Genomic DNA, 21428 nt, shown 5'->3' with positions numbered 1-21428 from the left:
CTAAATGGAAAGATTTGCCGTTAACATTAACTGGTCGAATAAACTGCATTAAAATGAATATTTTTCCTCGAATTCAATATTTGTTTCAGTTGATACCATGTTTACTTTTAAAGGGTTTTTTTGGATTTGAATAGAGCAGTCGGGAGTTTTTATGGAAGGGAAAATTAGCGCGAGTAGCTTTGCATAAACTTACATGGAAATATGCATTAGGTGGATTGCAGTTACCTCATTTTCAAAATTATTATGAAGCAGCTCAGTTGAAATTTGTTAGTAGATTGATGGTTATGGACCAATCTCTGAGCTGGGCAAAGGTGGAAATGACTTGTATATCTGGAGTTGAGATACACCAGTTTATATTTAAGTGGAATGAGAATTTATTGCGGGAATGTAATATGCTGGTACTAAAACATTTGTTAAGGATATGGGTTAAACGAAATATGGCTTTAGGATCAAAGGGTAAATTATCAATCCAAACTCAGTTATATCATAATCAGCTTATTCCTTTTTCAATATTTAATAATCATTTAAAGAGATGGAATTCTAAGGGTATTAAGATAGTTCAGGACTGTTTTGAAGGTGGCCAGTTTCTTTCCTTTAATCGACTGGAGAAATTTGATATATCTGTAAATTCTTTATTTGTGTATTATCAACTTAGAGCTTTGATAAAAGATAATTATGGTAAAAAGATGAATCTGCCCATGTTGACGAAATTTGAGTCTTTGATTTCCTCTGTACCTAAGAAAGGTTAAATTTCGGATATGTATCAAATTGTTACAAGACGCTATGGATAAACCGAATTGGGAGAAATCTAGACTTATTTGGGAAAGTGATTTAACTTATATTTTTCCTGAAGATAATTGGGAGGCTATGTGCCATGATAGTGTAACTAAAGTGACAAATGTATGATATGGAATGGTTAATTATATATTTTTGCATCAGTTATATTTGACTCCAGAGAAATTTAAAAAATATGGGTTTAGTAATTTGAATTCTTGTTTTAGATGTGGATGATGCATTGGAACTTTTTTTTACATTCTGCCTTGTCTTGTGTTAAAGTACAACCATTTTGGGAAGGAATTAGATTGGCTTTGGAAAAATTATTTAACATTAAATTGCCATTAGACCCATCAATTTTTTTGTTGGGGTATATGGTCTCTTTGAAAGGACTAGGGTTGGATAAATTTCAAATTGCATTTGTACGTCTAGAGCTATCTGTAGCACGAAAATGTGTAGCTAGTACTTGGAAAGATAATGTGGAGATTAATATAATACACTGGCATAATGAATTGAGAACGTATTATTAGGGAAAAAATTACATGTAATTTACATGATAATTATTCGCTTTTTGTTAAAATGTGGTCTCGTTATTTGGAGTATATGAATTTGTAAATACTTTGAAATATTCTTTATATTAACAGTATCGTTTTTATATTTGGCTCCCCTTAAGGGAGCTGGCTGAAGGGGTGGGAGGGTGGGTGGGGTTTTTTTTTAAAATATATATGAAAATTTACTTTTCTTTGTTATGTTTAACTGTATTTTGATTTAAGTCTTTAAATAAAGTTTTCAAAAAAAAAAGACAGATGGAACATGAAACAGCGGGGGGCGTGGCAAGATGGCGTAGGGAACAGACGTGCCTTCCAGACCTCTCCTGACTCTGATTTATTGTTTTGTCTTTAAGTGCCCGTTAAAATTCTTTTAAAAGTAAACATGAAACAGCAAGCTAGATGAATGCCCAACTGGTAAAATGTTAACCAAGCGAGGATAGAAAGACCCATCGGTCGTCTGTGGTGCAGCACGTTGCTAGATCAACTCCCAACAGTTTGTGGTTCATGAGTTGGAACCCATTTTACTGCACAAATTAAACCTGAATTAAATCAGTGACATTTTAATCCATGTAATTTCAGTGACGTTGCTTCATTTGAATTTGCTCCTTCAATACATTTTCCCTTGTGTTCCTTCTAGCATGTTCTCCTTTCCAATTCAGACACTTCTGGCACTCTGTATGGCCATATAAAAATGTTCTAAAAGGGTGTTCGAACAATACAACACAGAAACAGGCCCTTTAGCCCTTCTAGTGTGTGCCAAATTATTCTGCCCAGTCCCATTCATCAACACTGGACCATTTCCCTCCACCATACCAAGAGGCTGTCCAAATTGCTCTTAAATGTTAAAATTGAGCCCACATTTACCACTTCAGCTGGCGGTTCGTTCCACACTTCCACTACTCTGTGCAAAATTCCCTAAACTATTCCCCTTTCACCCTTAACCCATGCCCTCTGGTTTGTCTCTCATCTAAACTCAGTGGAAAAGCCTACTTGCACTTACTCTACCCGTATCCCTCATAACATTTCATACCTCTATTAAATCTCCTCTCATTCTGCTACGCTCTAGGGAACAAAGTCCTAGCCTGTTTAATCTCTCCCTGTAACTCAGTCTTTCAAGTCCCGGCAACAACCTTTTAAATATTCTCCACACATTTTCAATAAATTTTGAAAACAGACTTCGTCTAGATGACTTGTTCAAACTTTGAAATCTGAGGCTGACAAGATCAAGCTTTGTAAGAGAGATTGTGGTTAAGTGGAATGTTTTGAACTCCGAAGACGACATCTGTGGGTCATTCCACGTAAAAACAGCATTCAAATCTGTTCAAAGGCATTTACTAGACCAGAAAAAAAAATTATTTTTTTATGAAATAAGATTGCCTGCAGCAAATACCTGGATCTTTGTCATCAGATATTCACAATACAAAGTAATTCAATCTCAAACACACCCATCACTATATAGACAGCCTGACTGCATTCTGCAAACTGGAGCACAGAACATTACAACACAGGAACAGGCCCTTCAGCCCACGTGTCTGTTCTGAATGTGGGCGTAAAGTTTTCTGCAACCTAATCCACTCTTCCCCGAATAGAAGTAAATATGAATATGGTGGTCAGAGATCATAGAAAAGTTGCTCTGCATCAGGTTCTCAGAACTCACCTTAAAATGGGTGATATCTTGGAATAAGATAGAGCAATAATTCTCAAATGTGGGTTGCTGTGACCCTTGTGGTGGAGCACAGATTTTGTTGCAGAATGCAGACAGATCCCTTCTAATGCTGCTCACTTAATTCAGTCACCAATACCTTGAATGTACACATAAGAGGGGTATGAAGGGGGTGTGCCAAGTTGGGGGGGGTGGCGCAATGGGAGGTGGGGGCGACAGATATCTGAAATAAAGACAGACAATGCTGTGAAACCTATCAGGTTAGACAACATGAAAAAAGAAAAGGATTAATCTTTTCTGTAGTAAACCCTCATCAGAACTGGGAAAAGGAGAGAACCAAGTTAGGATTAATTTGATGAAAAAGTACTATCAGCAAATTTTACATTTAAAAACAAAATTATGCACACATCATTGTTAAAGGCTCTACCTGCCCACGAGTACATGGCTCCAAAATACCCCAACTGACCTATAACCCGCACAGTTTGAAGGGCTGGAGGAAACTGAAGCACCTCGAGGAAACTCAAAGACACAGGGAGAACGTATAAACTCCTTACAGACAGCTTTAGATTTGAACCCAGATCGCTGGTGCTGTAATAGAGTTGAGCTCACCATTCTGCCCCATATGGATGGATCATATAAAGGAGACATCTGTGATGGGATGAGGTCAGGTTGCTATATTAGGGATTTGTGAAGATAATATCAAACAAAATATAAAATGTTGCAAAATTGAAGCCTATGGGTCACACCCAGCAGATTAGTCTAGGCTAATGGAGAAAATAAAAACTGATCCACCCCCCATTAGCTTTCAGATCTCAGCAACAGCCCTGACCTGCATATAACATCTTTCTTTGGATGCATCCCAACATTCTTTGAGGTCCAGGGAAAAATTGCAGTTATTAACTAGAACACATTCTGGCTTAATCCTGAAGAGCCTGTTGAAATGGTCCAGAGGACGGCAGCAAAAACATACAACATTCCTTCTAAAAGAAGTAAAACATGAAAGTCTGCAGACACCGTGGTTGAATTAAAAACACAATGCTGGAGAAACACAGCAGGGCAGTCAGTGTATTTTATAGAACAAAGATAAAGATATATAATCAATGTATTCAGGCATCTGAATAAAATGGTAGTGGGGTGGGTCAGGGCAAGGAGCAGTCCCACAGACAGGAGGTAATAGGAGGATGAGGGAGGGAGGACACACCAGCAAACAGGGGGAGGGGGGATGGCTCTGTGAATTAAAAGGGAAGGGGGTGGAGAGCTAGAGGAAGACAGAGGGATGAGGGAGAAGAAGGAGTAAGCTAGCAGAAACCGGAGTTGATGTTAATGCCATCCGTTTGGAGAGTTCCCACACCAACCAAATGGCATTAACATGGGTGCTTTCTAACCTGATGACTAAAAACGAGTAAAAAGCCTCCCTTACTACCTCCTGCCTGTGGGACTGTGCCCTTCTCCTCCACTGCTTTGTTCAGACGCTTGTCTACATTTTGCTCATCTCTGCTAAATAAAGTACCCTGTTTGACGTGCTGAATTTCTCCAGGATTGTGTATTTACATTCCTTCCAATCTGCATTTTGTGTATGCAACTTCACTTAGAAGTATTGGTAAAAGTGACCATTTGCCCACCAAAGGACACTATCTAGCACAGTAACAGATTTAGAACAGTGTATCTGAAGGGCACACTATCAACAGAATCATGTTCTACACAACCTTGAATCTTATGGCCTGGAATATCCACTATAGCATTCATTATCAGGAAGGCAATCCTAACTACATTCACACAGACAAATGCCGGGGATTGACTATCTCTCAAAAGCAGTCATCTTACGCCCTCATGCCGACACGCAATTATTGAACTCATTATTGGCCGAAACTTAACTGGACCAGCCAGATACACTGTTCTCCATGAGCAAGTTAGAGGTTGGGCAGCCTGTGGCAAATAACTCCTTCTGATACTCCAAGGCAACAAGGCACAATTCAGCAGTGAACCTCCTTAAGTTTCCTTTTTAGTCACATACAACAATACAGCACAGTACGGGCTGTTCAGCCCTCAATGTTGAGATGACCCATTTACCCCTTCCTTAAAAAAGTAATAAACCCTCCCTACCCCATAACTTCTTACTTTTCTTTCATCCTTGTGTCTGTCCGAGTCTCTTAAATGTCCCCAATGTTTTAGCTTCCACCACCATCCCCAGCAAGGCATTCCAAGGACCCAATGTGTAAAAGAAACTTACCCCTGATGTCTCCCCTAAACTTCCCTCCCTTCACTTTGTACAGATGTCTTCTGGTGTTTGCTGATCCTGCCCTTGGAAACAGGTGCTGGTTGTCCACCCTATCTATGCCCCTCATAATCTTCTATCAAGTCTCCTCTCATCCTTCTACACTCCAAAATGAAAAGTCCCAGCTCTGTTAACCTTGCCTCACAAGACTTGTTTCCCAGTCCGGGCAACATCCTGGTAAATCTCCTCTGCACCCTCTCCATAGCTTCCACATTCTTCCTATCATGAGGCAACCAGAACTGAACACAATACCCTAAGTGTGGTCTTACTAAAGATTTATAGAGTTGCAACATGACCCCTCTAATCCTGAATTCAATCCCCCTATTAATGAATCCCAGCATTACATGGTGGGGGTTAACCCATTATGAATTATGTTCATAAATGAAATTGAGAAGACAGTCACATTAGAATAATTAACACAAGGAATAAATCGTAGTAAACTCTTGTGACACTTCAGCCTGTTGGTCCATTACCTATGTCCATGGGGGTTTCCTCCACTTTCGACTCCTCGGCCTCGCTACCGCTCGGGGGCTCCTCGGGTGTATTGCTCTGGCGTTGATCTGCATGCTCGGCCTCCTTCTCCCTCTCCTCTTGGCGCTTGCGGGCTTGCTCTTCAGCCTGCGCAATTTCAGCTGCAATCTTCTCCATGTCCACCTCCACCTTCAAATTGCATAACTAAGCAAAAAGAGGGGAGGAGAGGTTAAAAGAAAAAGCTGCAGGAAGCAAAAGACTTGATCTTCACCCAGATGGCATGTAAGCATTAGTTACACAGCTACTTCCCAACACATGACATATGTTTTTTTTTTAAAAAAAACTTTATTTAAAAGATCTTTAAGAAAACAACATACAGTCCAATAACAAAAAAATCAATTTTGTATAAGTATAAAAAAGAAAACAAAAACTCCACCCCACCCACCCACCAGCTCTCTTAAAGAGGACCAAAAATATGAATAAAAAACTCCTAAAAATATTTACAATAAATCAAAGTATATCTAAATGCATATACTCCAAGTAAGGAGACCACTTATTAACAAAAAAGAATAATTATCATGCAAGTTATACGTAATTTTTTCCATAGTAATACAAGCTCTCAATTTATTATGCCAGCGTATTATATTAATCTCCACATTATCTTTCCAAGTACTAGCTACACATTTTCGTGCTACAGACAACACTAAGCGTACAAATGCAATTTGAAACTTATCCAACCCTAATCCCCTCAAGGAGACCATATAACCCAATTTTTTTTAAAAATAAAATAAAAATCGATGGATTTAATGGTAATTTAATGTTATATAATTTTTCCAAAACTAACCTAATTCCTTCCCAAAATGGTTGTACTTTAACACAAGACCAAACAGCATGTAAAAAAATTTCAGTACATAAACCACACCTAAAACAAGAATCCGAATGACTAAAACCATATTTTTTCAATTTCTCCAGAGTTAAATATAACCGATGTAGAAAATTATAATTAACCATTCCGTATCTTACATTCATTAATTTAGTTACATAAAACATAGCCTCCCAATTATCTTCCAGAAAAATATACGTTAAATCATTTTCCCATTTAAGCCTAGATTTCTCCCATTCCGGTTTATCCATACTATCTTGTAACACTTGATACATAACTGAAATATAACCTTTCTTTGGTATAGAGGAATTCAAAGATTCAAATTTTGTCAATATAGGTAAATTCATCTCTTTACCATAATTATCTTTTACCAAAGCTAAAATTGGTAGTACACAAACAAAGAATTTACAGATATATCAAATCGTTCCCTCAATTGATTAAAAGAAAGAAATTGTCCTTCCTCAAAACAATCTTGCATTATCTTTATACCCTTAGAATCACAACCTTTTAAATGATTATTAAACATTGAAAAAGGAATAAGCTGGTTATTATATAATGGAGTTAAAATTGATAATTTACCTTTCGATCCTAAAAACATATTTCTTTTAGTCAAGACCTTTAACAAAATTTTAATACCGGCATATTACATTCCCGCAGCAAATTCATATTCCATCAAAATATAAATTGATGTACCTCGACTTCAGAAATACAAGCCATCTCCACCTTCGCCCAACTTGGGGGTTGATCCAAGTCCATCAATCTACTAACAAATTTCAACTGAGCTGCTTCGTAATAATTTTGAAAAAGAGATAACTGAAGTCGACCTAATGCATATTTCCATGTGAGTTTATACAATGCTACTCGAGGTAATTTACCTTTCCATAAAAATTCCCTCACCATTTTATTTAAATCCTGAAAAAAACCCTTTGAAAGGAAGCATGGTATCGACTGAAACAAATATTGAATTTGAGGAAAAATATTCATTTTAATACAATTTACCCGACCAATTAAAGTTGACAGAAGATCTTTCCATTTAATTAAATCCGGTTTAAACCTTTTTAATTAAGGAACATAATTTAATTTATATAAAGATTGATAATCAACATTTATAATTATTCCAAAATATTTAATTTTATCTGACCATTTTAATTTTATATTTTTATATTCTGAATAATCAACTTCTCCAACTGGCAAGATTTCACTCTTATCCCAATTAACTTTATATCCAGATAGCTCTCCAAATTGCAATAGACATTCTTGCAACTGTGACAACGGCTGTTTTGGTTCTGTCAAATATATCAACACATCGTCTGCAAATAAATTATTCTTATATTCATCATCCATAACCCTCATCCCTCTTATCTTATAATTCTGTCTTATTGTCTGAGCTAACGGTTCAATAGCCAATGCAAACAAGGCTGGTGACAATGGACAACCTTGTCGACTCGAACATGTCAATTTAAATGGCAAAGAAACTTGAACATTTGTCACCACCCTGGCAATTCGGTTTGTATATAAAGCTTTAACGCAACCAAAAAGGGCCAAATTTAAACTACTCTAACACCTTAAATAAAAAATCCCATTTAATCCTGTCAAAGGCTTTTTCCGCATCTAGCGCAATCACCATTAGGTAGTTGGGCTGCTAGAATATTATCTGACGCATTCCTATTCTTAATAAAACCTGTTTGATCAATATGTATCAACTTAGGTAAGTACTTAGCAAGCCAATTTGCTAACACTTTTGCTATAATTTTAAAATCTACATTTAATAAAGAAATAGGACTAAATGAAGACACTTTCAACAGGTCTCTATCTTTTTTTGGAATTACAGTAATTAGGAATTACAGTAATTAAGGCACTCGAACAAGATTCCAGTAACACCTGTTCATCCCCTGGTAACTTTCCATTTGGCAATTCCTGTATAGCTTCTTTAATCTCAAAATCTGTAAACGGAGATTCCAATTCCATAACATCTTCCTTCCCTAATACCGGTAACATTAATTTGGATAAATAAGACTCAATAAAACCATTGTCCTGCTTCCCCTCAGAAGTATATAATTTTTGATAAAATGAATAAAACTGGTCATTAATTTCCTGAGGTAACGATTGAATTCTTTTTAACAGCATTAATATTCCGCAACACCTGTTCCGTTTTTAACTGCCACGCAAGCACTTTATGTGCCCTCTCGCCCAATTCATAAAAACGCTGTTTAGATCGATTAATAAACGCTCAAATTGATAAGTTTGTAATGTATTATTGCCCATTCAGAGCCAGGTCTTCAGCGCTTGACGTCCTATTTTGCGGAAACTGCCAAAATGTTTGGCCTGGAAGTCAGCCTGAAGAAAACGGAGGTCCTCGATCAGCCAGCTACCCACCATGACTACCAGCCCCCCCATATCTCCATCGGGCACACAAAAATCAAAACTGTCAACCAGTTTACCTATCTCGGCTGCACCATTTCATCAGATGCAAGGATCGACAATGAGATAGACAACAGACTCGCCAAGGCAAATAGCGCCTTTGGAAAACTACACAAAAAAGTCTAGAAAAACAACCAACTGAAAATCCTCACAAAGATAAGCATATACAGAGCCGTTGTCATACCCACACTCCTGTTCGGCTCCAAATCATGGGTCCTCTACCGGCATCACCTACGGCTCCTAGAACGCTTCCACCAGTGTTGTCTCCGCTCCATCCTCAACATTCATTGGAGCGCCTTCATCCCTAACATCGAAGTACTCGAGATGGCAGAGGCCGACAGCATCAAGTCCACACTGCTGAAGATCCAGCTGCGTTGGGTGGGTCACGTCTCCAGAATGGAGGACCATCGCCTTCCCAAGATCGTGTTATATGGCGAGCTCTCCACTGGCCACCATGACAGAGGTGCACCAAAGAAGAGGTACAAGGACTGCCTAAAGAAATCTCTTGGTGCCTGCCACATTGACCACCGCCAGTGGGCTGATATCACCTCAAACCGTGCATCTTGGCGCCTCACAGTTCGGCAGGCAGCAACCTCCTTTGAAGAAGGCCGCAGAGCCCACCTCACTGACAAAAGACAAAGGAGGAAAAACCCAACACCCAACCCCAACCAACCAATTTTCCCCTGCAACCGCTGCAACCGTGTCTGCCTGTCCCACATCGGACTTGTCAGCCACAAACGAGCCTGCAGCTGACGTGGACATTTACCCCCTCTATAAATCTTCGTCCGCAAAGCCAAGCCAAAGAAAAGAAATAACGTAGTTTCAAATTTGCTAAAGCAGCTTTTTTATCTTCTGTCACATCTTTCTGAAAATCTTTCTTTAACTGATCAATTTGTTTCTCCAACGCTAAACTTTCTGCTATATATTGTTTCTTAACTTTCGTAGTATAACTAATAATCTGCCCTCTCAAATAAGCTTTCAAAGCCTCCCATAGTACAAAATGACTATTTACAGAATTAACATTCTCAGCCAAAAACAAAGTAATCTGTTCTTTAACAAAACTTATTAAACCTCCATCTGTAAGACCAACGTACCACTTCCGAACTTACACAAGAAAAGAGCAATAAAGAATTATCCGATATAATCCTACTTTTATATTCAGCCCGTAACACTCTACCTTGTAAATGTGCCAATACCAAAAAAAAATCTATTCTGGAAAATGAATCATCTTGAGAACTCTTTCTCCTTTGGATTAACTCTTCTCCAAATATCCACCAAATTTAAATCTTTCATCAAGGCCCCAATTTGTATTGCCATCTTTGATTTCCTTATACTTTTTGGAGATCTATCTAATAAAGGATCCAAAACACAATTCTCCCCCAACTAGAATATTTTCATTAGCTTGATTTAACAACAAAAAAGCTTCTGAAATAAACCGTTCATCATCTATATTAGGTGCATAAAATTTAAGCAAAGTCCAAGATTCAGCAAAAATTTTACAGTTCACCCTCAAAACTGTCCCAGCATTTCCTTCCAACGATTCTAATTCAAATGGCAAACTCTTATGAATTAAAATCGCTACACCTCTCACCTTAGAATTAAAAGAAGAAGAGAACACATGACCAACCCAATCTCTCTTCAATTTCAAGTGTTTTTTTTCAGTCAAATGTGTTTCTTGCAAAAAAGCAGTATCAACTTTCATTTTTTTAATATAGACCAAAACTCACTTCTGCTTAATTGAACATTAAAGGTTGCAAATTTCAAATTAGATATTCCTACAAACTAATAATATATTCACTCATTACAAAATATCACTCCCCTTACAAATCCTTAAAATCGTAAACCCTCCCCCTATAAAATGTTAAATTGAAAAAAATAAAGAAAAATCACCCCTAAAAAAGCCACCCAAAGGTAGTAACGCCCTAAAAATCTGGGTGTGGTAAAGCCCACTAGCGCAGATGACTATCAAAGATTTCAATGCCATCCACCCCCCAGCCAGACGTATATGCATTGTTTAATTAAACACAATCAAATATAGTAAGTATATTCAATCCAGTGATTCCTGCCCCAATGATTGTTTCGGGTCTTCAATATCAAGAAGACTTTGTGTCAGTTTTTCTTTCTTTCCATTCTTTCCATGCTTCCCATTCCCATTCCCATTTGCCCTTCTTTTAGGGGACAACGATGAAGACCGACCATTCCCTCGCAAATCTGGCAACAAATTAGCAAAAATTGGGATTGAAAATTTCTGTATAAAACTTTCAATCCCGCAGGATAACGAAAAGCAAATTTATAACCCTTCTGCCACAATACCTCTTTAGCTGAATTAAATTCTTGACAATATCTAATAATTTCTTGACTCAAGACTGCATAAAAGAATACTCTATTATTTTGGGTCATCATTGGAGTTTGACTTTGTTGCACCTTCTGCATCGTCAGTCGTAAACTCATTTCTCTATCTTGGTATTTCAAACAACGAATTAAAACCGCCCGTGGTGACTGTCCTGGAAATGGCTTCTTCCTTAATGCTCTATGTGCTCGATCCAACTCCAAACCTTCCAGAAAAAGCTCCTTGCCCAACACCTCAGGAATCCATTTCTTAATTTTTTAAATTTGTTTCTATTTATTTATTTCCAATCGGATCAGAACCTTCAATATCTTCTGGAAGACCCACTATTTTTTACATTATTCCTCCGACTTTGATTTTCCAGTGAATCAATCTTCTTCAATAATTCCTTTTTCTGAATCCCCCAGTCCACAAAAGAATCCTCCACTTTTTCCATTTTTTTTCCCCATTACGTTCCACTTGATTTTTACATTCAAAAAAAGCTGCTTCAATTTTAAAAAAATGATCTTGTACAGCGTCTACTGATTTTATACATCTATTAACATCACTTTTAACTACAGTCATATCTTGTTTCATATTTGTCATTTCTTCACACATAGTTCTCATTTTAGTTTTCACTTCCAAAAATCCTTGAGTCATCTGCTTTGACATATTCTCCATTTGGTGAGCAATCCCTTCTAAAACAGTAAACAGAGAATCCAGTCCAGATTCCATCACCTCTCTTTGAGGCCTACCTTCTCTAGTCTCAGCTTCTATTTCTTCCTGTGTACATTCCAGTGAGGTTAAATCCTCTTCTTCTTCAACCACAACTGGTCCTCTTCCGGGGCGGCTGTGGGTCTGGACACCCAATGATGGCGCACTGACCTCGTCAGGCCGCCATGGCACAGGTTCCCCCACAGCCCACACCTTTTCCATTAATTCATGCACCTTCGGAGCACTGCGCATGCCCGGCAGAACCATTGATTGCGCAGGTGCATCCTCCGATGCTATAATGCGTGTCCCCGGACCACTAGGCAATTTCGCGGGCTCCTCTCTCGGCTGGACCGCCCGCATGCCCGGCTTCACGGGCTTGCAAGTCAGCGCGAGCCGAACTTGTCATCGAGCCGGCACCATCTTGCGGATGCAGGATCGGCGCCAGCGTAATACTTAGCCGTGCAGTAGTCCTCTGAGGCCTGGGGGGCTCCCATTCGTGGTTTCAACTTGATAGGTCGGCCTCAATTCTTCAACACTTTTATAAGGTAATTTCTTCTGTAATTGAGCTTTTGACTTTTTCACATTAGTAGCCATTGTAATCCTCCACTATTCCAAAAACTGTAAATACTACTTTTAACCACTTCTATAAATTTTAAAATTGGGTATTTAAAAATCTAGCCGGGGGAAGGTAGAATCGCACTTCTGTCTTCTACACCATCTTGCCACGCCCCCCCCCCCCCCCCCCCCCCCACATGGCATTTGTCTGATGCAGATAAAGCAGTAAACTTCCCAGAAATTCACTGGTCATTAAGAATTTGTCAGATCCAGGCAAAGGAATGAATGGGACAGTCAATGAGGTGGCAAGTTCAGGTTTATATTAATATAAATTATTCATTGATATAACAAATCTTTGGATCTTTCTTGATAAATGTTCCTCTTCATGGGGGATATCATTTTTCTGCACCTGCTCAGTTTCAAGCCTTCTCTTCCAACAATGGACTGAATATTGCATCCAGTCCATTAAATAGTGTCTCCCTCAGGTTTTGATCAAGTTTATCAATACTGTTACTTTCATACCCTGCTTCTAAAAGGCTTTATTAGGCAAAAATTTAAACCCTCTAAAATCACAGCAAGTGCAAAGCTTATCTTTACATTTCCTCCATCAAACAAACCTTCCAGGTGAGGCAGGCCTTTACGTGAACATCTACTGTGTGGCCTCCTGTTTCCCATGTAATTCCCACTGCAACTCCTTCAGTTAATTATTATTTTGATACCAGTTTCAAATTTCTGCGCAGACAATTTTAGATTTAGCCTTGTTTACTCAACATTGAAATCTTACAGTACTTCTGCATGTTTGCCTCCTCCATAGTACATCTCTTGCTGTCAACTAATTCCCACTCACTTGAGAATTTCTACACTGTTAGCCAAGGAGGATATTATGAAGAAGCCACAAGACTGAGCTGCAGTTATTGCTTTCCTGTTCAGTCATCAAGCCAGCCTGTACTTGCAGTTACAAACAGGCAAATGTTACAGGGGGAAGAAAAATGAAATTCTGTACTTGTCTCAGCATAACCTAAACCAACTGATGCGTGAAGACATTAAACTGGCTTCCTGCAACATTAGATTTTTTCTCAGTTCATACCTAACCCATCAAAAATTCTTAAGGCTTTTGCATTCATCTTAGTTTTCTGATTCTTAAATACACCATCACCCAGTGTTTAAGAATAGTCAAGAAAGAGCTGAAATGTTGCCTGTCCATTTCTTTCCATGGATCCTGCCTGCCCCACTAGGTTCCTCCACCTTTTTGTTTGCTCAAGATTCCATTTTCCGTAGTTTCTTGCATCTCCTAGCCTTTAACCTCCAGCAATAATCATGGGCCAATTAATGATCATGGCATTGACACAAACAATGAGAGGTGGCTAATAATTAAGAAAGATTTCCCGCGTGGAAATGCAGTAATCCAAGTGCAACAAGGGAGTACAGGCACTCAAAATGCCAATTCTCAAACATGAACAGGATGAAATGGTAATACCCTCTGCAACTTATGACAAAATTAACTAACCGAACCACCCAAAAGCAAAAATTGTTGTCCCACCTCTGCCTCAGCTAAGGTAAGAACATCTGCCAATCCCCAAAATATTCTTACCCGCTTCAGCTCATTATTAAATGACTCTGTGGTTTCAAGAAATTTCCTTTTCTTGTCTTGGTGGCGATCTTCAATCTGAAGGAGCTCTGCTTCCAATTTCCGCTAATGGGAAACAGATTTTGTTTACATTGAATATCAAATATTATGGGGCTGTGAAAAGTCATTGCCAGACTGCTTAGCAATATTTTTCTTGTTTTGCACCGTTTAAAAACAAATGACAATTAACAATTGTTATTTATTAATAATCAACTGGCAATTTAAACTTAAATAAGGAGGAAAAACCCAACACCCAACCCCAACCAACCAATTTTCCCTTGCAACCGCTGCAACCGTGCCTGCCTGTCCCGCATCGGACTTGTCAGTCACCAACGAGCCTGCAGCAGACGTGGACATACCCCTCCATAAATCTTCGTCCGCGAAGCCAAGCCAAAGAAAAGAAGAAGAATTGGAAATGTGACGGCCAACTAGGCCTGGTATGCATTCAACATGGTTATTGCACACAGCCAAACACCGACTGAATCATCAGCGTTATAAGAAAATTACAGAGGCCAAAAGCATCCCAAGTTGGTCAAGACATCTTATGGGTTATTAGGGCCACAGCACATTTAAGTAAAAGCCTTGTTATTAAAAACTTCATTAAGTGCATCATTAAAATAAAGAAAAGCATGAGTCATGTATTGTTTCGATGGGGTGACAGAGTTCAAGCACCACCTACCTGGTGGACCATCAGTGACTGCACCTGACGTTTCAGAACCTGCATTCGTGCTGTTGTCACCACAGAACGGACATCTGGAACCACACTCTCACTCAGAATCTCACTTATTAAACGATGGTTCCTCTGGAAGCGAGCTGCAGAGATGTGCTTCATTGAAAAGCCATCATCATAATCTGTGAAGGTTTGAATAAAGAGCAGTTGTTAAAAGAGAAACCAAGCAATAAGATGTGCAAAAGTTTACAATCCCAGACAGGGCTGAGGTTTAGACGAAGAGGGATGTATTAAATTTTTTTTTTATTTTTTAAATGTTTTAAAACTTCAATCATTCTACTGCAATCAACATGCACACATTCATCCTAAGGCCACCGCACAATGTCATAGATCAGCACAAAAGATATCAATGCTGAGCTCAGATTTTGCCCTTTACAGTGTAGCCAAGTTCAATGAAGCAATTGACTCACTTCCCCTCCAGCCATATTCCAACTTAAAATTGTTAGTTGCTCAGCAATTTTCTCCAGGCGGGGTGCTTTTACTTAAACTTCACCATTAAATTCACAGAGCCATCCAGGCATTTCAAAGAATAACAAGCTGGGTAGAGAAGCAATTTCCCCTGGCCAGCAATTTACTAGGGGGCATAATCACAACAGACCACGACAAGGAGAGATTCCTTTGCTCAGATTCTGTAGGTGTCTCAGTTACAATGCATTTTCAACATCGAGGAGCACATTATATTTTTATAGGGTGATTAGGAGTGACTGCAATTTTAAAAAATCAGCCACAATCCAATTGAAAATGCTCCTTCTTTTATAGTTCCTGGACCACACACATTTCTCTATTTGCATTCCAGTAAATATTGAGTCCCTGGCTCTGGACTCTAGAGCAGCCATTCTCAACTGGGGCCCTATGACTCCCGGGGTTGGGGGGGGAAACGGCACGGCACATTTACGTAAGAGCCTTTTTTTCTTTTCACCTCATGTAACATTAATCTTTGATTTTTTTTTAAATGTAGTTTATAGGAGAGAAGTACTAAAGAAACAAAAACTTGACTGTTTCACAGGGAAGTGGGCCCTTAAACTTTGAGCAGAGACTTAGGGGGGGCCATAGCCAAATAAAAGTTGAGAATAGGTGCACTGGAGGTTGTGGATAAAGGCATGACTAACATGGCACCCACTGTTAACAAGGCAGAACTGATTACAGGCATTACTTTACATTAACACTGAACAAAAGATTCAGCAACATCCAAAGATAATATTACTGTTAACTAGATCAAGAAGAAATATCAAACTCACATCCCCCATCCACCCAGATGTCCTGTGAGTGTAGCAGGCAGAGTCTGAGGTAAGAAAGATCTGTGGGAATTCTGCAGCTCTGGCCTTCAGTTGAACAGCATGATATTGGAAGCAACCAAGTCAATGAGCATTTCTACTTTTATAGTTCAAGTACTGTGCGAGAATATAGATTCAACTGCATTTTAAAGTCTTTTGAAATGAAAGGTATGGAAGCAGAGTTCCTTCCCATGCAATTCATGGCTTGCAGGATGTGGGAATTCTCAGATGCTCCTTGTGGTCCAGATGATTAGACAATCAAATCCCCATTATCTGGCATTCAATCAACCGGAAACTCAAACAGCCAGCAAAAAAAAGGAAATAAAAATAAATAATTTATTTGAATAAATAAAGTTTTAAATAAAAGTTTAAAATTGTAAAAGTTAATGTTCTCCGAAGCAACATACAACCCCTTGCGGAGGATGGGAGCAAACACCTCGGTCAAGCCCCGCCCCCCCCGCCCCCACCACCCCCCCACCCACTGTAGCTGTTTGACTAAACTTTCAATAAAGTTGTGTTTGAATAAAATAGTGGCACCCAGGCTGATACCACTCGCTGCAGGGGTGACTCTCCCTATCCTGCTCAGTAAGAGTCTTTATCTTTATTAGTTTAATATTATGTACATTAGTGAGGCTTTATTTTCAAACTTGGGGGAAGGGGTTGATTATGACTGCACAGAGTTAGTGTAGAATCTAGCACAACACCAATACAGCGCCAGCACCGGGGTTCAAATTTACATGTGAATTTTATAAGTTATGGGAATTACTTGATTAAAGTGCACTTTACATTATTAAAGACTATAATACCGTCTCCTCCCCCCCTCCCCCAATTACTTTACATTTTGCATTGTCTTTTGTCATTTAAACAGTGTATTCTTAATGCAACCTGTTGGCAGTCACAGTCAACTGGAATATTTGCCTTTCCGGCATCTACAATCCCCGCAGATGCTGGATAGTGGGGATTTTACTGTATATGCAGTAGGTATCTCTGCTTCAACCAGCTGCTTAAGTGCAGGGATTCATGGCTGAATAGCTGCACAATGGTGCATCTGCAAGGGTGAATTACAAAGACAGCACACCCCTTTAAAGAGATGGTTGCCCTACTGATTAAGGAAAGGTAGAGTAGAAGAGGCAGGCAGGTAGTCAGTTAAACCTCAAAGTGTATCACTTCTAATTTCTTTCTTTGCATTAGCAGGGTGTGGTTCCCATTGGCAGTAGCATTATAGGTTTTTTTTTAAAAAAGGGACAAGGTTGAACACCAGCACCTCCAAGTTCACAATCTTAGGGGGAACAATTATAGACATTAGGAGGCCAAAGAATGGACACAAAATAAGATAACAAGATCAAGAAGAATGGAAAGCATTCTATATACATGTTAAACTAAGGAAATGGTAAGCCTCATTACGCCAGAATATGCATGGTGCCAGTGGATGCAGGTGAGAACATAATGAAGTACTTCTCATCGATATTCACCAGGAAGAAGAAAATTGCAATCGGAGAATTAAACAATGTGAATGGTGAAATTCTGTAATAAGTTAAAAGGTCAATCTGTAAAAGTGGCAGAGAGCATCACAGGGGTCTCCCTTCCACCCCAATATCCATCAATGTGATCTACCGGGATCGTTGTTTAAAGAGGGCTCGCAAAATCAGGGAGAACCCCTACACAACATCTTCCAGCTTTGTTATTTGTCATCTAACATTAATCTGGATGATAATGTGGTGAATTGGATCAGCATGTTTGCAGATAACACTAAGATTGGAGGCGTTGTGGACAGCAAAGGTTTTCAAAGTTTGCAGAGGAATCTGGGCCAGCTGGAAAAATAGGCTGAAAATGGCAGTTGGAATTTAATGCAGACAAGTGTGAGGTGTTGCATTTTGGAATGTCAAACCAAGAAAGGACGTACACAGTAAATGGTCGGGTACTGAGAAGTGCAGTAGAACAGAGGGATCTGGAATACTGATATATAATTCCCTGAAAGTGGCATCACAGGTGAATAGGATTGTAAAGAGAGCTTTTGGCATTTTTGGCCTTCATAAATCAAAGTACTGAGCATATGAGTTGGGATGCTAAGGTGAAGTTGTACAAGACATTGGTGAGGGCAAATATGAAGTATTGCGTGCAATTTTGGTCATCTAACTACAGGAAAGATAACAAGATTGAAAGAGTGCAGATAAGATTTACTTGGATGTTGCCTGGACTTCAGGAACGGAGTTACAGGGAAAGGTTAAACAGGTTAGGACTTTATTCCCTCGAGCGTAGAAAAATGAGGGGAGATTTGATAGAGGTATTCAAAAGTATGAGGGGAATGTGGATAGGTTTTTTCCACCGAGGATTGTTGAGATACAAATCAGAGGATGTGGGTTGAGTGAAAGGGGAAAAGATTAGGGGGAATATGAGGGAGAACTTCAAAGAGTGCTGGGACTGTGGAACAAGCTGCCAACTAAGATAATGAATGCAGGCTAAATTTTAAAATTGAAGAAGAATTTAGACAGGTACATCAATGGGAGAGGTATGGAGGGTTATGGATTGGGTGCAGGTCAGTGGGACAAGGCAAAAAATAAAAGTTTGCCACAGACTAGAAGGGCCGAAGGGGCCTGCTTCTGTGCTGTAGTGTTCTATGGTTCTACTCCCGTTGGGAAAGAGATGCAGGAGTATCAGAGCCAGAACCACCAGGCTGAAGAATAGCAGTGAGAATGCCAAATGATTGCCAAAATATTTCTGTGACTATACTATTTTAAAATATTTATAAATATATGTACATGTGTAGTGTGTATATGTATTGTTTGTCTATATATGTGTTATGTCTATTTGCATGTTTCGCACTGTTCTGCACTTGACCTCAGAACGTGGTTTCATCGGGTTGTTCTGATACAATGGATTGACAAAAAAAAAACTAGAACTTGAAACGGAATGTAAAACAGGCATGCTATATAATAGTTTTCCAAGATCAGTTTAATCCATAAACAGCATGCACGTAACAACCTCTAATGTGATCAGGAATGTCTTGAGGAACAGGCACAAATTTCTTTGGCACATTTATTGATAAAGCAAATTCCAAACTAACCACCACACATTCCTCACTGGCAAGCTGGAGCATAGTACAAAAAAACCCTTGATCTGCCCTCACATTCAGGTGCCAAATGGTTCATAGGACAGAAAAGATTGATCAAAAAAAGAAAAAAAATTGGGAATAGCATGCAAAATAAAAGCAGGAGGCTATTCAATTTCATCTGCTTCAACAGTAAATAGGATAAAGACTGGTCTTTTTTAATCTTAATACCACTTTCCTGCACTGTCCATATATCACAATCCTTCAATATCTAAAATGGTTTCAATTTTGTCTTGAACATAGTGACTGAGTTGGTGTAACCCTTTTGGATATAACTCATTAACTTCTGGATGAACAAATGCCTTCTTCATCTCGTCCTCTGGTCAGACTCTTATCCTGAGACTGAAATCTATGGTTCTTAGCATCCCAGTCAATTAAACGATCAGTTCTGTACTGGCTCCATAAAAATTATTTATGTTTCAATGAGATCAAAACCCATTAATCTAAAATGAAAGTATAGGCCAGTTAGGTTCATCTGGCCCTAAACGATTATTCCCAGAATTCCCAACCCACACATTTCAAGAATCAATCTGGTTACTCTTCACAGCGTACTGTTGCCAGTATATCCTTCCTCAGGAATAGACACCAGATCTGAATACAATACTCCAGGGAGCCCTCACCAAATAATTACAGATCCTATACATCTTTATCTTTGCAGAAAATATTCTCTTGCAAAAATGGCTACTTTTTTGTACTCTTCTTCCTGATTATTTGTTATACTTGCACATTAAAAGTGATTCACATACAAGGACACCCAGCTCCCCAACAACACCAGTATTTAATCTCTCACCATTTAAGGACCAGTTTTTTTTTGAGTGGATGACTTCACATTTTTGCACATTATACTCTACCTGCCACATCCTTATCCACTCACTTAACCTTCTCAAGCCTTTTGTGTGGCCTCCTCACTACTTTTGGAAGGGAATGATGGTACTGCAAAAAGGGAAAATAACCTAAAACCTTTTATTTGACAGACAATTCCAAAAAAAAAATTAAATCTATTGTCAGGTGTTGTTTGTTGTGATGCTGGGCTGCATTCCTACCAGTACTTACCATCAGGATCCTCGGCTGGTTGAATGCTCATGTACGGTTCCCCTTTCTCCATCCTTGACTGACGCTGACGACTCTCTTCCTCAAGAGCTGCCTCTGCTCGGCTTTTTGCATTGATATAGGCAAGATACGCAGGAGAACTGTGATAAGCTTTCATGGCTTCATTATACTCGACCTGAAAGTAAAAGCAAATACCAGAACATACCGGTAGGTGGGAACGACCAAATGCAGCAACCGATTCACAAGTGATTTTTCAGAGGAGAAGATAATGTGAACAAATGTTATTTCGAAGGGGAGATTCTGGTGGATTTTAGCAACTTTCCAAAATCTCTCTACAAGCTCTGGGACAGCTTTCATGTGATTAAAATTGATAATTCAATGTGTGAGGGAATTACTGCCCTATGTCCATCAATTGTTTGGACAATTTCAGCAGATTTCCCCATTTAATTTCAGTCAATGAAAGCCAGACAGAGATTAATACACTACTTGCTTTTCAAAAATTATTTTCCCACTGAAATCTAACTACCCAAACATGCACGTAGACATAGCACATCTGAAGATTCAAAACAGCACACCTCTTAATCTTTCATTGATCGGAATGATTAGAGGTTTCCAGAGTTTTCCCAAAAATCATTGGTATTTTTACTGCTTGTGAAATGTTATCAAGTTGCGAAAATTCTAAAACTAAGTTCTAGCAATGTAAATGGTAATGATAAATGATTCCTCTTTTGATCTTTGGTTTCAAATTGATAACGTGACATGATCCTCCAATCAAACACAAAACAAGATCCACATAAACACTGTGGAATTTATGCCCTGGAAAATTTCAGACAGCAAGGAAAAGAGGAACTCCAAATCTGAAGAAGGGACCTGCAGAGAAACAGGCAAACCTTTCCAAACATATTATCATAAAATGGTGGAAACATTTGGCAGGTTCAGCTAGCATCTGTGGAAATAGAAACCAGTGGCGTGTCTAGGTAAAATAACCACATAACCATATAACCA

At 38.9% G+C, this 21428-nt stretch overlaps 1 protein-coding gene across 5 annotated transcripts in view; it reads right to left on the bottom strand.

Annotated features, from left to right (window-relative positions):
* The window catches only part of smarce1 (SWI/SNF related BAF chromatin remodeling complex subunit E1), an 85511-nt gene that overhangs the window by 9517 nt on the left and 54566 nt on the right, over nucleotides 1-21428 (bottom strand). For all 5 annotated transcript variants that reach the window (XM_069907163.1, XM_069907166.1, XM_069907165.1 and 2 more), the window contains 4 exons: nucleotides 20427-20598; nucleotides 14940-15112; nucleotides 14225-14326; nucleotides 5737-5938 (listed from right to left, as the gene is read on the bottom strand). In XM_069907163.1, coding sequence (XP_069763264.1) covers nucleotides 5737-5938; nucleotides 14225-14326; nucleotides 14940-15112; nucleotides 20427-20598 — 649 coding nt within the window. The remainder of the gene's footprint in view (nucleotides 1-5736; nucleotides 5939-14224; nucleotides 14327-14939; nucleotides 15113-20426; nucleotides 20599-21428) is intronic.

Source organism: Narcine bancroftii, chromosome 12 (genome assembly GCF_036971445.1).
Source record: "Narcine bancroftii isolate sNarBan1 chromosome 12, sNarBan1.hap1, whole genome shotgun sequence".
NCBI classification, from domain to species: Eukaryota; Metazoa; Chordata; class Chondrichthyes; order Torpediniformes; family Narcinidae; genus Narcine; species Narcine bancroftii.
The sequence above is the reverse complement of the archived record's forward strand: the minus strand, read 5'-3'. Positions and strand labels throughout refer to the sequence as shown.